This window comes from Nyctereutes procyonoides, unplaced genomic scaffold (assembly GCF_905146905.1).
Source record: "Nyctereutes procyonoides isolate TBG_1078 unplaced genomic scaffold, NYPRO_anot_genome, whole genome shotgun sequence".
Taxonomy (NCBI): domain Eukaryota; kingdom Metazoa; phylum Chordata; class Mammalia; order Carnivora; family Canidae; genus Nyctereutes; species Nyctereutes procyonoides.
Window position 1 is genome coordinate 65116767 of NW_026575135.1, and position 16210 is coordinate 65132976.

At 33.6% G+C, this 16210-nt stretch overlaps 1 protein-coding gene across 1 annotated transcript in view; it reads left to right on the forward strand.

Annotated features, from left to right (window-relative positions):
- The window catches only part of DTWD2 (DTW domain containing 2), a 108416-nt gene that overhangs the window by 32760 nt on the left and 59446 nt on the right, over positions 1-16210 (forward strand). Inside the window, exons 3-4 of the mRNA XM_055302711.1 lie at positions 2949-3043; positions 5277-5469. Coding sequence (XP_055158686.1) covers positions 2949-3043; positions 5277-5469 — 288 coding nt within the window. The remainder of the gene's footprint in view (positions 1-2948; positions 3044-5276; positions 5470-16210) is intronic.

The following is a 16210-nucleotide window of genomic DNA, read 5'->3' on the forward strand; positions in this document are numbered from 1 at the left end:
ATGAGATATCACCTCACTCCTGTTAGAAAGACTAGTATCAAGAAGACAAGAAATAACAAGTATTGGTGAAGATATGGAAAAAAAGAAACCCTTGTGTACTTTTGGTGGTAATGTGAATTGGTATAACCACTATGGAAAAGTATGGAGGTTCCTCAAAAAATTAAAAATAGAAATACCATATGACCAATAATTCCATCAGTGGGTGTTTACCAACAGAAAATGAAAACACTAATTATGTATGTAGAAAAGTGCTTAAGGATAAAATAAAACTGTTATCTCAAAAGTAACAAAAATATCTATAAGGAAGAAATGTTTTGTGAAACTGTGTTGCCTTTGCTTATGAACAATGTCTTTGTAGCCATAGTGATGTAAGCGCTGCTTATTGATTTAACTAAAAATATTAGAAGATGTGATGGTAAGGAGTAATAGAAGAAAGATAAATCCTCATTTATTATAAGAGGCTGTGGTTATACAGTAAGTACATTAGTTAAGAGTAAAGGCTTAGGAGCCAGATTGCTTGAATGTAAAGCTTTAATAGCTCTGTAAACTGTAACCCTGGGCAAGTTAATTAAACTCTTTGTGCTTTAGTTTCATCATTAGTAAAATGGACATGATAAAAGATACACTTCTTTACTGGTGTATTGTGGGTGGTAAATGAATCAGTTTATCTTTCTATCCATTTATCTATAATGCACTTAGAATTATGCACATTAGAGTCAGCTGTGATGATGATGATAAATGGTAGTTTGTAAAGAATATTTAAAATTGATAAATCAAGAAATAGTAAGACACTCATATTTTATAGAAATATGGAGATAACTACTAGAAGAAATAGCCAAAAGAGTTGAAGTGATTGCCTCTGGGAAGTGGTGGTGGGAAGTGTATCTGGGAATATTATAAATCTTTTGGCACTGCACTATTTAATTTGACATATATACATATGTTGTTAGAAGTTTGGAGAGTAGGGCTCCTGGGTGGTTCACTTGGTTAAGCATCTGCCTTTGGCTAAGGTCATGATCCCAGGGTCCTAGAATCAAGTCCCACAACTGCTTCTCCCTCTCCGTGCTGTGTTCTCTCTCCTTTATCTGTGCTGTGTTCTCTCTCCTTTATCTGTCAAATAAATAAATAAAATCTTTAAAAAAAAGTTTGGAGAGTAGTTTAAATAGTATGTGTCATAGTCTCATAGCGACAGTAAGGAGGAAAGAAAACAGTAGGACATACTGGAGAATGTCCTAAGCCTCTCTCCTCACCTCTCCTCATCCCATTTGTCATAGTTGCTGCTCTAAATTGGTTTCAGGCTCCTCACAGCTCCAGCTGCTACATGTTCTTTTTAGTTGTAAATCCCTGCAAATTCTGACCCTCCTGTTTCGTTATCCAACTTAAGGGTAGGTGAATTTACTATCAGTATCTCTAGATTTACCCTTTTCTATTATTTTAATCAACATGTCAGAGACCTAGGACGAAAGTGGTTAGCACAAAGATGTTCCTGAAGGGTGTGTGTGTGTGTGTGTGTGTGTGTGTGTGTGTGTGTGTTGAATACTGTTACTAACATACTTTTTGTTTCTGTTACAAAGGTAAGTAATGTTATTATAAACTTATTTTTAGTTACTTTAGTAAATTCACATGTAACATTACTCTTGTGCATTAATAAGTTATACATATTAATGTGCTATAATAGTCAAATTGTTTACTGTGAGAATGTATGTAAAGCAGTGTTATATAAATTGATAAAGGTAATGGGTCTATCTGTAGGTGAACTGGCTAGAGAGGGGGTCTGTCACTTACTTGATCAGGCTTAACATACCCAGTTGGGCCAGTGGAGAAGAGCCAGACAGTGACTGATCATTATAGACCAAAATAACCAAGAGGGAGGCTTAGGCAAAATAGCAAATCAGCTGGGTATACCAGGATAAAGGATAGAATTCTTGTGACAAGAAAGGTGGTTTTCAGTGTTGTAAGCTAGGATGTTGGGAAAAAAAAACACTGATAGTTTAATGGAGTTTACAGGAATGGTTACTAGATTTCTCTGTTCTAAAGTTGTTATATTTTCCCCCTTTCCATACTCTTTATTGTTGGAAGTGGGCCATAAATCTAGCCAACATTCAGGTGAGTAGGAGAGATTAAGCTCCAACTTTTGGAGTAGGGAGTACTTATGTTTATTACTTGGAATTCTTCTATAAGGAAGATTTGTCTCTTCTCTCCTATTTATTTATTTTATATTTTTGGATCATGATCCATACACTTTGCTACTTCCTTTATTACTTAAATTATTCCATTTTGGTCATTAGGAAGTTCTGTGTCACTTTGATATGTCCCATGATTTTGTTTTTTTCAGCACTTCTTTCTTTTCTGGACACAAAGATTTAGGCAGTTATCTTCAAGTTGACATAGTACAAAATGTAATTACTACTGAAATAAAATTTGCCAGAATAAATGATTCATTTTAGTTAAATAAAAATGTCATTTTTCATACTTTTAAAAAAGATTTTATTTTAAGAGAGAGAATGAGAGAGAGAGAGAGAGAGAGAGCATGAGCAGAGGGAGGAGTAGAGGGAGAAGCAGAGGGAGGGGGGGAGAAGAGAGGAGCCCCACTTGGGGCTTAATCCTGGGACTCCCGAGACTCCAGGATCATGACCTGAGCCAAAGGAAGATGTTTAACCGACTGAGTCACCCAGATGCCCCTCATTTTTCATAATCTTAACCATTATTTAGGTTAATTTATCTTCTTATTCCATCAGTAAACCTCTAAACACAAGTAGAATAAAAATAAGCAGTAGTATTTAATACTGATGAATCAGAGAAACTATAGCTCTTATTATTAAACTGTGGTCTGTAATAAAAGTCATGTGAAAGTTTTATATCATGTAGTGTATCAGATATTCATCATGAATGTTTTAAAAGTGTGTTTGTCTAAGTGAAAATCTATATTTTAATTATTTTTTTTAAAGGAAAGCAAAGTGTTGCGGACAGTTCCCTTATTAGCAGCATGCCTCCCCCAGGACAAGTGTAAAGTCAAGATTGGTCGTCGCTTCAGTGAAGAAAGGTAAATTATCTGGTAGGGCAATTTAGAATAAGTCTTACTTAAACAGATCTTTAAAAAAATGGTTCCCTTCACCTTATCCATCAGACCAAGAGCATGGTACATTGGAGGAGGTGAAAAAAAAATGAAGTTTTGCCTTCTCCTTCAGAATAATACAAGACAAATCAAAACATGAAGAAAAACACCCTCAGAAAACATAGACCAAAATGTAATAAACAGAGGGATTATCTGAATTCCATAATAATATCTGTTGAGCCTAAAGGGTGTATATTTACTGTTTATTTTTGTTAAAACTGTCTTTAAGATGGTAGAGTACTTAGATTTAGTTGTGTTTTTCTTTTTTTCTAGATTAACAATTATATATGATACACATTTATATAAATGTACACATATTTATCCAATTCTAGCTCATTAAGGCTTTCCTGAGGCATAGTGACTAGTACTATATCGAGTATTCTTGTTATAGGCACACCACATTTTTTTTTAAAGGATAGAATGCCTTCTCCTGTCATATTTAAAATATTCTTTTTAATGAGGCCAAGTATTTTTATAGGCAGCAGTCTATTAGTTAATAATTTCAGTGACAGTTCTATAATATTCTTGGATCTTATTTCATACTCTATTATGTAACCCAATATCATATTGGGTAACCCAATATCATATTGTAACCCAATATCATAAATATATACTGAGTGCATATTTGCATTTTTCTACAAGTCTTTTCTTATCTTTGAAGCATATTTTTTTTGCTTTCATGCCCATTCACAAAGCCTTCACTAATTATTTTGATCCTATCTGCAGTTAAGTATATTTTTATATGCAAAATTTAATTTCTTTTGAAAATATGGAGATTTCTTTTTCAGTCCAATTATGAAAATGCTAAGTAAGGCTAGTACTAGCTCCAAGCCCAGGAATTGGCCAAAATTTTCTCTTCCTTTATTATTTTAGGTTCTTTTATTATTTAGTTTCAAATTATGAAAACAACATCATGTTAGAACTTTATAAAATCATTTTTTCCCTTCTCTGAAACTATTTTTTAGGGGCAATTTTCTCATATAAAATTTTCTTTTACTTTGGCCTCAGAGATGAGACTTGCTCTGAGGTTGGTGCTGCTATTGTGAATTTTCCCATTTTGTTGGGAATGCATATGAAATCCAGAGCCCTTCACATGGGCATTCACATCATTTACATTGTGACATTTCTTTCATATATAGGCTCTTTATAATGAATGGTAGTCTCTTTATAATTCATAGGTGTATATAGATATATCTGAATTTGATCAGCTGCCAGCTTGGATCCAGGTTATTTTATTGCAAAAGTGATGAGTATCTATACTGGTAGAAATAGAAACTATCTGGGTCATCCCCTGACATTTGGTTATCTAACCCTTCCACAAATGTGTTTGTGGATGAGAAACTTGATGCTTTTTCAAATAGCTCATCCCATTTTGAATCTATTATATTAAGTAATTTGGTTTTTTTCCTCTGGAGCCTAATATAGTGCTTACTCAGTAAATTATTATTCACTGATGGATTTTTGAACTAAAGCCAATTAAGATTGTTATTTAGATGGTAATCTGGCAATCGAATGATATTAATTTAAGCTTTTGTTAGAGTACCTGTTGTAACCCGGGAGGAATGGTTAAGAGATCTACTGCTTTTGGTGTCCTTTGTAAATGGAATTTAAAAATAATTACCTTCAATTTTTTGCCTCTAGTATATAAAAAAATTTGGGTTTGGTGTATCAACTCTACATCCAGTGACTTTCTAAATTCATTTGGTACTTATTGAAATTGTTTTGTATGTTCTCTAGAACTTTCTGTGGGAGTATTATCATTTGCAAATAAGGTTATTTCTGATCTTTATGCCTTTTATTTCTTTTTCTTGCTTAATTGCAATAACTGGGAACTTTAGTACAATGTGTATTAGGAGTGGTGAAAGCCAACATTTTTACTTTGATTTCAATCTCAAGGGACACTGTAAAATATGATATTGACTGTACATTTTTGTAGATGTTATTTATCAGTTTGAAGAAGATGCCATTTATTGTCTTTAATTGACTCTTTAACTTTTCCCTTTAGGGTTATTTTATTGCTTGCAGACAGAGGCTGTCTCATTCATTATTATATCTCCAGTACCAAATACTTTGACATGTGTTTTTGAAGGAAGTACAATAAGAATAATTAAACTTTTTTTTCCCTCCCAAGCCATTAAAGATATTCTTTTTAAATTTTTAGAGATCCTGAACTTTCAAATGTTTGTCGGAAGTCTGATACATTAATATTATATCCAGGGGCTGAAGCTGCTAATTTGGAAGAATTTATATTAGATTCTCCTACTTATCCTTCCACAATCATCATCATTGATGGTACATGGAGCCAGGCTAAGGACATTTTCTATAAGAATTCTTTGTTCCGACTCCCCAAACAGGTAAGCTAGTATTTTAACATAGAATATATATACAAATGTGTAATTATGTACGTTGTATATGTTTTCTGTGGGGGGATACACTTTTCTATATATGAATTAGATGCTATTTATGTGTGTGAATGCTTGTACATAGATATGTATATGCTTGGTTGTGTGTTTGGTATGTAGATGTAGAAAATTTGAAACCTATTCACCTTTCTCAATTCCTACCATCAAACGTCACCGTAATTTAGGCATTTGCTATATTAAGAGTATCTCAAACATTTAATCAGTGAAATTTAAGGATTAATTATTTCTATGTGTATCAATGTTTTGTTAAGTGTTATGTTTAAATACTTTCATCTGGTAACTAAATTACGTTGTTCTTACTAGGAATGACTGAATTTTTATGAAATACTTTTTTGTCATTCGTTATTATAATTAGATTATCCCTCAATTTGTTGATGATGATACACTTCCTATAGTGAGCCATTCGTGTTCTTGGAGTGAATTCCACTTGATCATTTTACATTATCCTTTTGATATATTGCTGAAACTTTTATTTGATTCTGTTGAATTATAATTTATATGTTTTTTTGTGCTTTTATTATATTATCAGGTTTGGGTACTAAGATAATCTTAAGTTCACCAAATCAGTGGAGAGATTTTAATATTTTTCTATGACCTGGAATAGTTCAAACAATATTGGAATTCCTTGCTTCTTAAAAATTAGAATGAACTCATTGGTGAAACCACCTGCTCCTGGTCTTTTTAAAAATGATAACTTTTAAACCCTTCTTTCAAACTCTTAAGTTTTCTCCTATTTGGTTCAGTTTTTTAATAACTTTTATCTGTTTTGGGTAATTATTCCTTTCACCTGAGTTAACAAATTGATTGCCATACACCTGAATATATATATATTCTTAAATACTTAATTTATTCTGAATTATGTCCTTTCTTCTTTCTAATCACTCACAGACACAGACACATGCACTTTTTTCTCTCTAAACATACTCAAAAGATGTTTCTCAATTTTAAATATGTTTTGAAAGTATTAGCCTTTAGATTGTTTTAATGGCTATTATACTTTATTCTTATTTCCTTAATCTGTTGTTTTATCCTGATCAGTTGCTTTCACCTTTTTCAGTTCATTTTTCCTGTTTTTATAAGATTTTACTGTGTATTCCTTCCCTTTACTAAGAGTAGTGAGTTCCTTCTTTAATAATAGAGAGAGAAGGCTGCGATATTTCATCTTAGTGTGACTTTTATTGTATCTTAAAGGTTTGGGTTGACATTTTTATATCTATAGCATTGGTATAATTTGTAATTTGTTTTGATTTCTTACTAACCATGGATTATCAATGACTTCTTAATTCTTAGGTGTTATAACATTTTTGTACCTGTTTTATTTTTATTTCTTATTTTGTTGAATTTTGATAAAAGAACATTGCCTGCAGAATTTTGAATTTGCTTATGATTTCTGTGTAATTACATGGCATATTTTTGTATCTGTTCTGTGACTATAACAATTCACATTCTCAGATTTTTCTTTTTACTCTTATTTTTGTCATATATGAGGTGTTTGATACTGAAAAAGGTATTTGAAAAGCTTCTGTTTATGTCTTTTAAATGAAGTTAGCTCTGCATTTCTAGTAGCTTTTGTGTTATATGTTTATCTGTTTTGTTGTGAACATAACGAGACTTGTACTTAGTGACAAATAACAGTGAACCTTTGGTTCTGAGATTCTCATCTCAAATTCTTTATAGTTCTCATTCCCTTTGATAATGCAGATACGGCTTTTAGATGAGACTCATCTATGTAAAAGAGATGTAAAAAACAGCCAACATGCTGAATGCTTTCAATGAGCCAGTCCCGATTCCAAGTGGTTTACTTGTATTAACTTGCTTATTACTTAAGTGTTCCCCAAAGTATTGTTACTGTTTTAGGTAACACAGGGAGGAACATAGACACAAGACATGTTCAATAGTTTGCTTTAGAGCACACAGCTATTTCGGAGCAGAGCTGCCACTTTAACCCATCTAGTTTAGAGCCAAAGCCAGAGTGACGTACTGCTTCTGAAAGAGAAACTGCCATTGAGGCTATTTACCTAGGATAGCTTCCACAAGAACCAACTCTGAAAAGGCAGGGAGACTGTTAGGTTGCCACACACTTTAGGCAAAATTTATGTTCACATTACAATTAGATATCACCCAACATACAAAGGAATTTTAATGGAAGTCTTATATCTAAAGTTTTGACATTACTCATTATTTGCCCTATCAGTCTATGTGTGTATTTTATGCTATTCTGAACTTTTTGAGAGTTAAGGAATAGGTATCGAAATTTACTTTTTGAAATTGAAATGTTGCCATCTCTAGCAAGAGCTCTAACAAGAATGTCTTTTCCCAAATATTTTTCCTAAATATTTTTTTTGCCTGGAATAATACCTAGCCCAAATATATGAGTGTGGGTTGTTGGTTAGACAAAATGTTTCTAGAAGTTGTAAAAACCAATGAAATCTGTACATTTACTCTTTCTTAAAAAAAAGTTTTATATACATATACATATACACACATATGTATATAACATACATCTACACAGATAGGTAAGTTGAGGTGAAGAAGGGATTGATTCTTTTTTTAAATATTTTATTTATTTATGATAGACCTAGGGAGAGAGAGAGGCAAAGACACAGGCAGAGGGAGAGACAGGCTCCATGCCGGGAGCCCGACGTGGGATTCGATCCTGGGGCCCCAGGATCGCGCTCTGGGCCAAAGACAGGTGCTAAACCGCTGAGCCACCCAGGGATCCCAAGGGATTGATTTTTAAATGTAACTACATGTATCTCTAGACATCCATAAAATGATATTGATAATTGTAGTGATTTTATAGTAAAATATAGAACTACCTTCTCTAACACTAAAAAGATTTGCTTATTTTTAATATATTCTTCCGTTCTTAAAAAATTTCCCATTCATATGTAATGATTTTTATTTAATCAGTAACTGTTCCCTGGCTTTCCCGGAAAGAATTTTGTTTTATTACGTAATAAACTTTCCAAGGGGCCACACTTTAATAAGTGAATACAATTAAGTTATAAGTAGTGTGCATTGCTTATGGATAATTAATGACAGAACTCCAACTCTAACTCCAACAAAAAAGAAAGTACACATGTCATGTCACTGGGAAACTGAGAACCAGTAGGAGTGGCTTCAGGCTTGCCTGGATCTGGTTCTCAAGCAGCTGTTTTTGAGGTTTGCTTCCCTATGTGTTGGGTTTAATTTTTGACTTCCTCCCTGCTACTGGAAGTAATCTGTAGGAAGCAGCTGATTAGTCTCTTCTTGGCTTCATTTATCTTAACAGAAAGATGATTTCTCCTTCCCAAGGCAGATTCCTGGATGGTCCTATTTTTGGGATTGGTGTAGATGGTGGTATCACTCTTGACAGCAGGACTGCGTGAATCTGGAAATTTCTCCAAGGACATGAGGTGTTGTTTTCAGGACTATTTAAAAGCAGGGATGGGCAGACCAAAAACCCATAGATAACCAGACCACTGTACATCAGTTGTTTAATTATAAAAACATGTTTGTTCATACATTTCTTGATTCATTCACAATTAGTGCTGGATAGCAATATTTTAATAATTCTCCCTTATGGTCTTGCTCACCAAGGGAAAAACAAAAATGGAAAACATAAAATGAAAATTCAGTTCTTCTCTAAGTTTCCCAAATCTGTAAATAATGTATAAGTTAATTAACTTTTATTTTTAAATGTGATTTATCAGTTTTCTTTTACTATCCCATCAATACACATATACACCTGCTTTTTTGCATAAATTTGTCTTAGCTGTTACTCTTAGTTTAGCTGATCTATTCAGTTTTTGTAGTAGTATAAAAATTTTGCTACAAATACAGAAGAAAAAATGGTAGAAAGAAAAAAATCAGAATTAAAATCCAAGGTATTGCTTCCTTTACAGAAAAAATACATAGCTTTTTTTCCCCCCAAATAAGAGAATAATCATATGTAAACTGTACTTAACCATGGAATGAAGGAATTGTAATACAAACCCATTAAGTTGGCCTCTTTTTAATCTAGATTTCTAATATATCCAGACCATTTGGCAGTGAATATCTTCCCACAGAGGAATTTTACACAGGACACTCTTGACATTGGCTAGGAATAAATCCTAGGTGAATATGGAAATGTTTGTGGAGGCTCCCACCTTTCTTCATAAACTTATTTTCAGTGAGTTATTTGCATTTCCTTGCTTTACTGCCTATAAAACTTCCTCTAAAGCTGAATTTCTTACTTGATAAACAGAGCACAGTTGGGAGCACTCACAGGCTAAGATATCTTCATGAAAACTATTTCGTGTGTCTACATAGACCTATTGCGGACCGGATTATGTTACATTTCTAATTGATTGTGTAGTTCAAATTCATCATTATCCTCTTAATTTTTAAATTGAGATATAATTGATATATAACATTATATTAGTTTCAACTGTATATAACATAATGCTTTGATATTTGTATTTATTGTAAAATAATCTAAGTCCAATTAACATCTGTCAGCATAGTTGTCTTTCTTGTAATGAGAACTTTTAAGATATTTTCTCTTAGCAACTTTCAATGTACAGTGTGGTATTATTAGCCATATTTACCATGCTGTATATTACATCCCCATGACTGACTTACTAAAAGTTTGTATCTTGTTACCCACTTCACCTATTTTGCTTCCCTCCACCTCTGGCAACTACCAATCTTTTCTGTGTATCTAGGAGCTCATTTTTAAAATTATTATTATTTTTTTAGATTCCACCTATAAGTGAGGTTATATGGTGTTTGTCTTTCTCTGCCTGATTTATTTCACTTTGCGTAATACTCTCAAGGTCCATCCATGTTGCAAATGATAAGATTTCCCTTTTTTAATGGTTGAATAATGTCTACTATGTGTATGTTTGTATATGTACATATGTGTGTATACACATACACATGCACACACACATCACATTTCCTTTATGCATTCATCTGTCCATGGACATTTAGACTGTTTCCGTATCCTGGTTATTGTAAATAATGCTGTGGTGAACATGGGGGTGCAGATACCTTTTCAAGTTTAGTGTTTTTGTTTTCTTCAGATTATCTTAATTTTATCTGAATGTTCATGTTTGTTTACTTCTATTACCAGCATTGGGAGTTGGCTTACTTTTTAATACCCTTTCCTTTTCAGAAGAAACAATTAAAAAAAAATTTACAGAGTAACATGTAAAAGATTCTGGAAAACAAGGGCACAATACACCCTCCTGGAGACAGAGATTCTGAATAGTGTGTTTTACTTGTTTGTTTAGTGACTTCTATGCTGTATCTTCCAATAAATGTGATTTAAATTATTGCCACAGCAAAGTACGTATTTCATGTCATGAAACTTCAGTATCCTTGGGGCATAGTAAGAGGAGTTGAATGTTAAATACAGAATGCCAAAGGTTTATGATGTCAGTGATGAACTTTTTTGATCTTTGCACATCATTCATAATTTTTATGCAGACTGTATTCATACCTCTCTGGGTCTCTTCTGGCTCATGTGTTGAAGTGTTGTGTTCTCCTCATGGGCTATGAGGCTTATCTTCAAGGTTGTAGATGGCATTATATTTACATATGGAGCTTGAGTTAACTTGCTTCTGTTGAGTGTATTATTCTAGGTTATAGAACATAAATTGATAAGAACTATGATCTTGTTCTTTGTGAAAGAATAATTTAAAGAAAGTTCTGAGAAATATCTGTGTGAGGGACACCTGGCTAGCTCAGTCAGTAGAGCATATAACTCTTGATACCAGAGTTTCTGAGTTCAAGCCCCACATTGGGCCTAGAGCTTACTTAAAAAATATATTAATAAAAAGAAATCTCTATGTAAAAATCATTGCTTCCATACTTCCATTGTTCCTCACTGAGTTCTTAGTTGTGAACTTGTCTTTCTGAGAGAAATTCTCAAATCCCTTGGCAGTTAATATTACAAATTTTGAAACAGAAGGAATCTTAAATATTAATAAATTCTTAGCATTTTAGAAGGGAGGAAGCTACAGGCCAGCAAGAAATGATTCTTCAGAAGTTGCAGCCAGTTATGGGGAGAACCAGAAGTGTAATCTGCTTCTCCTGCATTCTAATTCAGCATATCAGGCTAGCTCTAGAATTGGCTAATTAAGAAAATTTAGATTGAATTTATTTGAAAATTAACCTAAATTTATGATTTTGTATCATGAATCATCTGGTCTAACCAAGTGCTTAAAGTTTAAGACATTTTTATTCTTGAATAAGTCAGGTGGAGGTGTACCATAGCAGAGCGTGGAAGGATGTACCCTGCCTTCCTCTCAGACTGTGGTTCATGGACCAGCAGCATTGCCATCACTAAGGAGTTGGTTAGAAATGCAGAGTGTTGGGATGCCTGGGTGGCTCAGCATTTAAGCATCTGCCTTCAGCCTAGGGTGTGATCCTGGAGATTGGGAATCGAGTCCCGCATCGGGCTCCCTGCATGGAGCCTGCTTCTCCCTCTGCCTGTGTCTCTGCCTGTCTCTCTCTCTCTCTGTGTCTCTCATGAATAAATAAATAAAATCTTAAAAAAAATGCCGAGTGTCAAGTCCCAGAATCTTCATTTTAACAAAATACCCAAGTAATTCTTCTGTATATTAAAGTTTGAGAAGCACTGCTGTACTAGAGATTTTAAAATTGAGATATAATTCACAACCTTTAAATGTAGCCTCCTAGAGTATACAATTCAGTGGATTTTAGTATGTATAAAAAGTTGAACAACTATCACCATTATCATATTCCACAGTATTTTCATGTTTTGAGTTTCTTTCCCTCCAAGACTTTCTACCCATTAGCGGTCACTTTCCTCCTTCCCCATTCACAAACGCAGGCAATACACTGCTCTGTTGTCTCTGTAGATTTACTTATTTGTGTCAGGCTTCTTTCACTTAGCCATGGGTGTTTCTTTCTTTCTTTTTTTTTTTTTTAAAGATTTTATTTATTTATTCACGAGAGACACAGAGAGAAGCAGAGACATAGGCAGAGGGGGAGGCAGGCTCCATGCGGGGAGCCCGATGCAGGACTTGATCCTGAGACTCCGGGATCATGCCTTGAGCTGAAGGCAGATGCTCAACCACTGAGCCACCCAGGCATCCCAAGCCATGGATGTTTCAGACTTGATCCACGTTGTAGCATGAGTCAGTACCTCACTCTTTTATGGCTAAATAATATACCAGTATGTGCGTATATCACATTTTGTTTATAATTAATCCATTAATGGACATTTGGTTTGTTTCCACTTTTTGGCTCTTGTGGATGATGCTGTTATAAATATTTGTAGGTTTTTGTATGTATACTCCTTTTCAGTTCTTTTGGGTATACACCTGGAAGTAGAATTGTTGGGTCATTTAGTAACTCTGTTTTTAACTTTTGAGGAACTGTGGAACTATTTTCTAAGGCAGATGTACTGTTTTACATTTATTCTAGTGATATATGAATGATTCAGTTTCTCCACATCTGAGCAAACCTTGCTTATGTCTTGTGTGTGTGTAGTGTATTTCCCCACTGCCTATGATGTTGAGCATATGTATGTGCTAATTGGTCATTTGTATATCTTTTTTTGACAAATATTTTTCAAGTGCTTTGCTGATTTTTAAGTTAGCAATGTTGCTTTTGTTTTTAAAAAAGATTTTATTTGAGAGAGAGGGAGAGAGAGAGAGAGAGAGAGAACTCATGAACAGAAGGTAGGGGCAGATGGAGAGGAAGAAGTAGACTTCCCTCTGAGCAGGGAGCCCAATGTGGGGCTCTTTCCCAGGACCCCAGGATCATGACCTGAGCTGAAGGCAGATGCTTAAAATCCCCTGAGCCGCCCAGGTGCCCCCCGTGATTTTGCTTTTTATGATTGAGTTGTAAGCATTCTTTACATATTCTGTAGAATAGCCTTGTATCAGATATATGACTTGCAAATACTTTCCTCTTTTCTCTGGGTTGTTCTTTTACTTTCCTGTTGTGTTCTGTGATGTAAAGTTGTTCTTAATTTTGGTTAAGTTCAGCTTATCTATTTTTTTCTTTTGTTTCTTGAGTACTAGATGTTTTAATGCTTAGAGAAAATAAAGTAGAAAAAGACTGGAAGCCTTGTGTGTAAAAGTTAAAGAAGAGTTCAGATCTGGGAGAAGGGCTTATGAGTCTCTGGATACCAAATGCTAGAAATATTTTCCGAAGTTAAAAAACTGTTACTTTATTAAATTTAGTTTTCCAAACATTTGTATAGTGATTATTATGTGTCAGTTACTTTTCTAAATACAAATATTAACTCATTTAATTGTCATATTGATTTAATATGATTTCCATTTAGTAGAAACAGAAATTGAGACACAGAGAGGTTAAATAACTTGCCCAAGCTCACACAGCTAGTATGTGATGGGATTGGTAAAGAATTCTAACACAGGCATTTAAAGCTTTTATGTCAAATACAATGTTGATATTAAGGGGATGGAAGAATTAATTTATAATCTTAATTACAGAGAAGGACATTGAAATTCCTTGTGAGAGTGTGTGGAGAAAGGTTTAGGGCCAATTTGGAAAAACTGTAGCAGTTTGGGTAAGGATCCGACGCCATACTAGAGTATTTTTCAATCAGTAGTGTGATTTATCTGAGAATTCATTAAATAAACTTTATTTTTGTGATTTTAAACTAGACTTGCCTATATAATCTTTTACATATATTTATGTACCTTTCTTATGAGAGATTAGAAATAGTTACATACATTTTCTCATATCTCTGTAGTAATTATCATCTAGCTGGTGTTGAATGTCAGTCAGTGAGATACTGAAAAATTTTATTATGGCCTACACGTTGTTCATATCATTTGGACAACTCATTAAATCCATGAAAAGTTATAATTTCATGAATCAAATAGTCTACCTTTGAAGGAGGAGAGGGAAACTGATGATTCTTGATGTGTGGCAATACAGGGCCTGTTAATTATTGAGACAAATCATCGTTTAAAGCAGTAGTTAATCATCTCCCTTGCCTTTGTTCCAAGTAACCCCCTAACTGCATTTCCTTCTTTGCATCTTTTTTAGAGTTAAAAGTATCTTGCATTTCCTTCCAAAATTTTTGTGTGTGCTCGTATACATTATAACAATATATACTTACTTCCAAGGCATGTGCACCATTCAACCATGCTTTAACTGAGGTACCAGTGCTCAGAAGCTCTGAGTGTACACACACATGAAGATATTTACAGAGTATTGTTTCCCAAGGCTAAGATTTCACTTCTGAGCATTAAGTCTCATATATAAGGCTCAAAACAGGGGAATTCCCAAAGATGGTGATAGTCAGAAGCCAGCCTGTGATATTTAGTCATAGCAGCCTGAGCTAAGATACATCTCTGTATCTTAGAGAAATGCCTTCATGAAAAGGAAAATGGGAATGTAATGTATATTATTACATTGTTATTCAGAAAAGCCTTTTCAGCTTTTTACTCAAGTAGTTCATTTATCTATTTTTTCTTTTGTTACCTGTGTTTTTGGTATCATATCCAAGAAATGATCGCCAAATCTAATGTCCCTAAGCTATTCCCCTTGTTTTCCTCTAGGAGGCTTTTAAAAGCTTTGGGTCTTTCTTGAATCCATTTTGACTTCATTTTTGTGTATGGTGTAAAATAAGGGTCCAACTTTATTTTTTGCACGTGGGTACCCAGTTTTTCCAGTACCATTTATTGAAGAGACTGCCCATTCCCCATTTTCCTAATCATCTTTATCTCATTGTTTTCTGATGTATTTAAATGATTTTTTCTCATACATATTTTATTTTTTTCTTCAGTTTCATTCTGCTTTTTTAGAGTGTAATATTATTTTTATTTTTTTAAATAAGAGTTTTAGAATTTTTTCTTTTATCTTACCTATTATTTCATAGTTAATGTTTAATATCCTTGAAAAGACAGAAAAGTCGTAATCTAAAATTTTTTCTTCCAGAATAAGTCTTCTGATGTGTTCTCTTTGTCACTTGTTTGTATGTTTGCTCAATTTATTCACTTATTCATTGGTTTACTAACTCATTCATGCAACATGTATCTGTTGAATGCTTTTTGTACTTCCATCCTCCACTTTGATTGTTCTCTTTATTTTTAATGAACTAGAGTAGACCTGATCTCTGTCTTCATGGAGCTTACATTTTACAGTGATGATAATTTATTAGGTAAATTATTATCATTATCATTATAAATCATTATATTAAGATAATTTATTAGGTGCCCACCCTATACCACTCTTTCCTTCCTCCCCTCTTTTTGCTATAGGGTTTATTATATTGGTGTTGGGCTAGAATTTCTTAGTTTACTTTGCTTGGGATATGGGTATTCCCATCAAGGCCTTTTCTTTAGACAAACATGGTGCAAACAGTCTTCATTTACCTGGGAGCACTATTTTAAAACTTGGCTTATAGCATTGGGGATTAAGTAGAAAAAGGAAGCAGGGTTATTACCTTTCTTCATAAAATGTTATTACAGTGAAGATCGTTTACTTGATAATTTGGACATCTTCGCCCTTAAGATATAGCATGTGGTTTAGGATGGAAGTCACTAGAAAAAACAAATGCCCTTAAAAATGTATATCTAACTTAGAAAACTTTTTATTTAAAATGAATATATGAAGAGAATTGAAGAATATACAGAGTATCATTTTATTTTGTACTAATGGAAAAACTTCATTGCTTGGGGTTACCTGAAAGCTA